The sequence below is a fragment of the Frankliniella occidentalis genome, unplaced genomic scaffold, assembly GCF_000697945.3.
Source record: "Frankliniella occidentalis isolate FOCC.00 unplaced genomic scaffold, Focc_3.1 Scaffold28, whole genome shotgun sequence".
Classification (NCBI taxonomy): domain Eukaryota; kingdom Metazoa; phylum Arthropoda; class Insecta; order Thysanoptera; family Thripidae; genus Frankliniella; species Frankliniella occidentalis.
In genome coordinates this window covers 318,214-320,495 of record NW_026267158.1, presented here as the reverse complement: position 1 = coordinate 320,495, position 2,282 = coordinate 318,214, and the positions used below count along the sequence as shown (strand labels likewise).

The window sequence follows — 2,282 nt, the reverse complement described above, 5'->3', positions numbered from 1 at the left end:
CGGCTCTGGTACAATTTTAATCACCCGTACACACAGCCAACAGCCAAACTCGCAACAACTGCAAGGCGGCGGAGCCGGCGAGAAGGCGAGCTCAATTTCACGCACACAAATTAGGACAAATTTAATAAAATAAGTTTCCTGCCTCGCGCCCCGTCGGGGCCCCGGGGCCCGCCCCATAGCTCGGCGGCTCCGCGGAGAGGAGGTTCACGACGAGAGAGAGGTTAGGGCAGCAAACCCCCTCGAGGGGAGGGGAGGGGAGGGGAGGGGAGGGGAGGGAGGGAAGAGGATGGGAAGAGGAGGGGAAGAGGAGGGGAAGAGAAGAAAGGGGAGAGAGGAGAGGGGGCGATAGAGAAAGGTGCGGAGAGGTGCAGAGGGCAGGGGTGGTTAGGAGAGAAAGAAAAGCAAAGAGAGGGTGGGTGGGCGAGAGGGGCGTGGCCAATGGGCCGCTCTATTTGTTTTATTACCATAGTTATGATAATTATGAGAGCTTCCTCCTGTAAATGCAGTCATTACTGGCCGGGGGATTACGAGAGGCTGGCGTGGCGGGGCGTGGCGGGGCGTGGCGGGGCGGGGCGGGGTGGGGTGGCGCTGGGCGGGGGCGTGCAGAATCACAAGGGGGCGGAGTGGCGGGGCATGAAAAGGGTTGGTTGTGAACCGAGGTCTGGGACCGACCCGGTCGCTATGTTCCTTTTTATGCTTTCGGGTTCGAGCACCAAGAAGGAGGGCGGAAAAAAACAAGAGGGGAAGGGGAAGGGGGAGTCAATTTTTCGAATTCGCCTGCACAGCAGCAGCCGAGACAGAAAAAGGGAGAAGAACAACTTCCAGGGGGAGAGGCTGGTAGTCAGGGGGTCGGGAAGGAGAGAGGGTAGAGAGATGAGGACAGGCGAGAGGTTTGGGAGGGTGGGTGGGTGCAAGCCGCCTTACATGTGCTTACGTGAATATGTTGAAGGAATTGGGGACCAAGGGGAGGGAGGCGCTGGGTACACATGCAGCGAGGGACGTGCGTGCGTGTGTGTGTAGCACTTACTTAGTAGGGCACAGGGCGGGCGGTGCTAATCCCACAAGTCAAGTCTCCTTCGACTGCACACCCTCTACCGCCGCCGTGCTGCCCTCTCCGCCGAGCCCACCCCGCCCCGCCCCGCCTTGCCCTCACCCCGCCAAGGCAAGGCCAACATTCAAATCGCGGTAGAGGAGGAGGAGGAAGTACCCTGCCGGGAGGAGCTGAGCACAGAGCGGCACAACAGATCAGGGGGAGCGGCGGAGCGCGGCGGCAGACATGCGCCCCTGTTCAGTTAATTACATTATTATCAAAGCGATGCCCCCCGCCGGGCGACGCCGAGGCGACGCGCACCCCGAGCAGGTGACTGACACACCCCTAAGTACTCACCATTCCATTATCACTGTACGGCGACGTGAAACCAGGTTTCTCTGCAACACAAAACAAGACATGCGCGTTAAAAAAGGAACGGGTATGCAATCGTATTGGAACTGTGGAGGGCGGTCGGAAAGAAAGACCTGAGAGAAACCAACAGAAAAGGACTAGGAAATGTCTCAACGACTTAAACAAACACAACACCCCGCCGGAGAGTCTCAAGATCCTTTAAGAAACAGTCTCGTGGCAAATCTTCAAATTAAAGGTCTCCCGAGCGCCAAGAAACCATCAAGAACCTGATTAATACGCGCTTCTAAGCCCATACATACTACGCCGCAAGCGTCTCCACGCCGAGCTCCCAAACGAGCCTCTAAACTGTCCGCAGCATGGTTTCGCGCCGCTCACACGAGGCTCACGCGAGGCTCACGCGAGGCTCGCACAGCGCGCTTACCGCCTTTGTTCAAGTGAAACGACGCGGCATAAAAGAAAGAGACAGGCGGCGGTGAGGGCGCGGCGCCATCGCCCAGGTTGATCGCTTACCCGGCGCCCTTTTACAGCGATTTACCGCGGCCAAGTGCGCAGTCACAGCGCTGTAAAAGACCCCATCACTCCCTTAAGTCACCCACACTCCGGACAAAAGCGTCAACAACTACAACAACAAAATGTGTTGAAAAATAAATGTAGTTGGGAGCATTTAAGACACTTTACTTGTTAAAGTTCAACTCCCTACAATTTTTTTGATTTTTTACTTTTAATTCTGTAGAAATGCGCGTGCTCATTGAGGGAAATTTGCGGTGTACATTCATGCACAGCCGCCGCTGGGCGCGCTAGCGTGCGAGACTCATCGCGCACCAGTCGAACAACACATCGATATGTAGTGCGGCGGCGGCACCTTGACCCAGCGCCCGGC

The 2,282-nt window shown here is 56.9% G+C and overlaps 1 protein-coding gene across 1 annotated transcript in view; it reads right to left on the bottom strand.

The window, feature by feature from the left end:
- The window catches only part of LOC113207493 (transcription factor 12), a gene marked incomplete in the record, with an annotated part of 161,766 nt that overhangs the window by 136,148 nt on the left and 23,336 nt on the right, over positions 1-2,282 (bottom strand). The window contains 1 exon segment of the mRNA XM_052265613.1: positions 1,388-1,428. Coding sequence (XP_052121573.1) covers positions 1,388-1,428 — 41 coding nt within the window.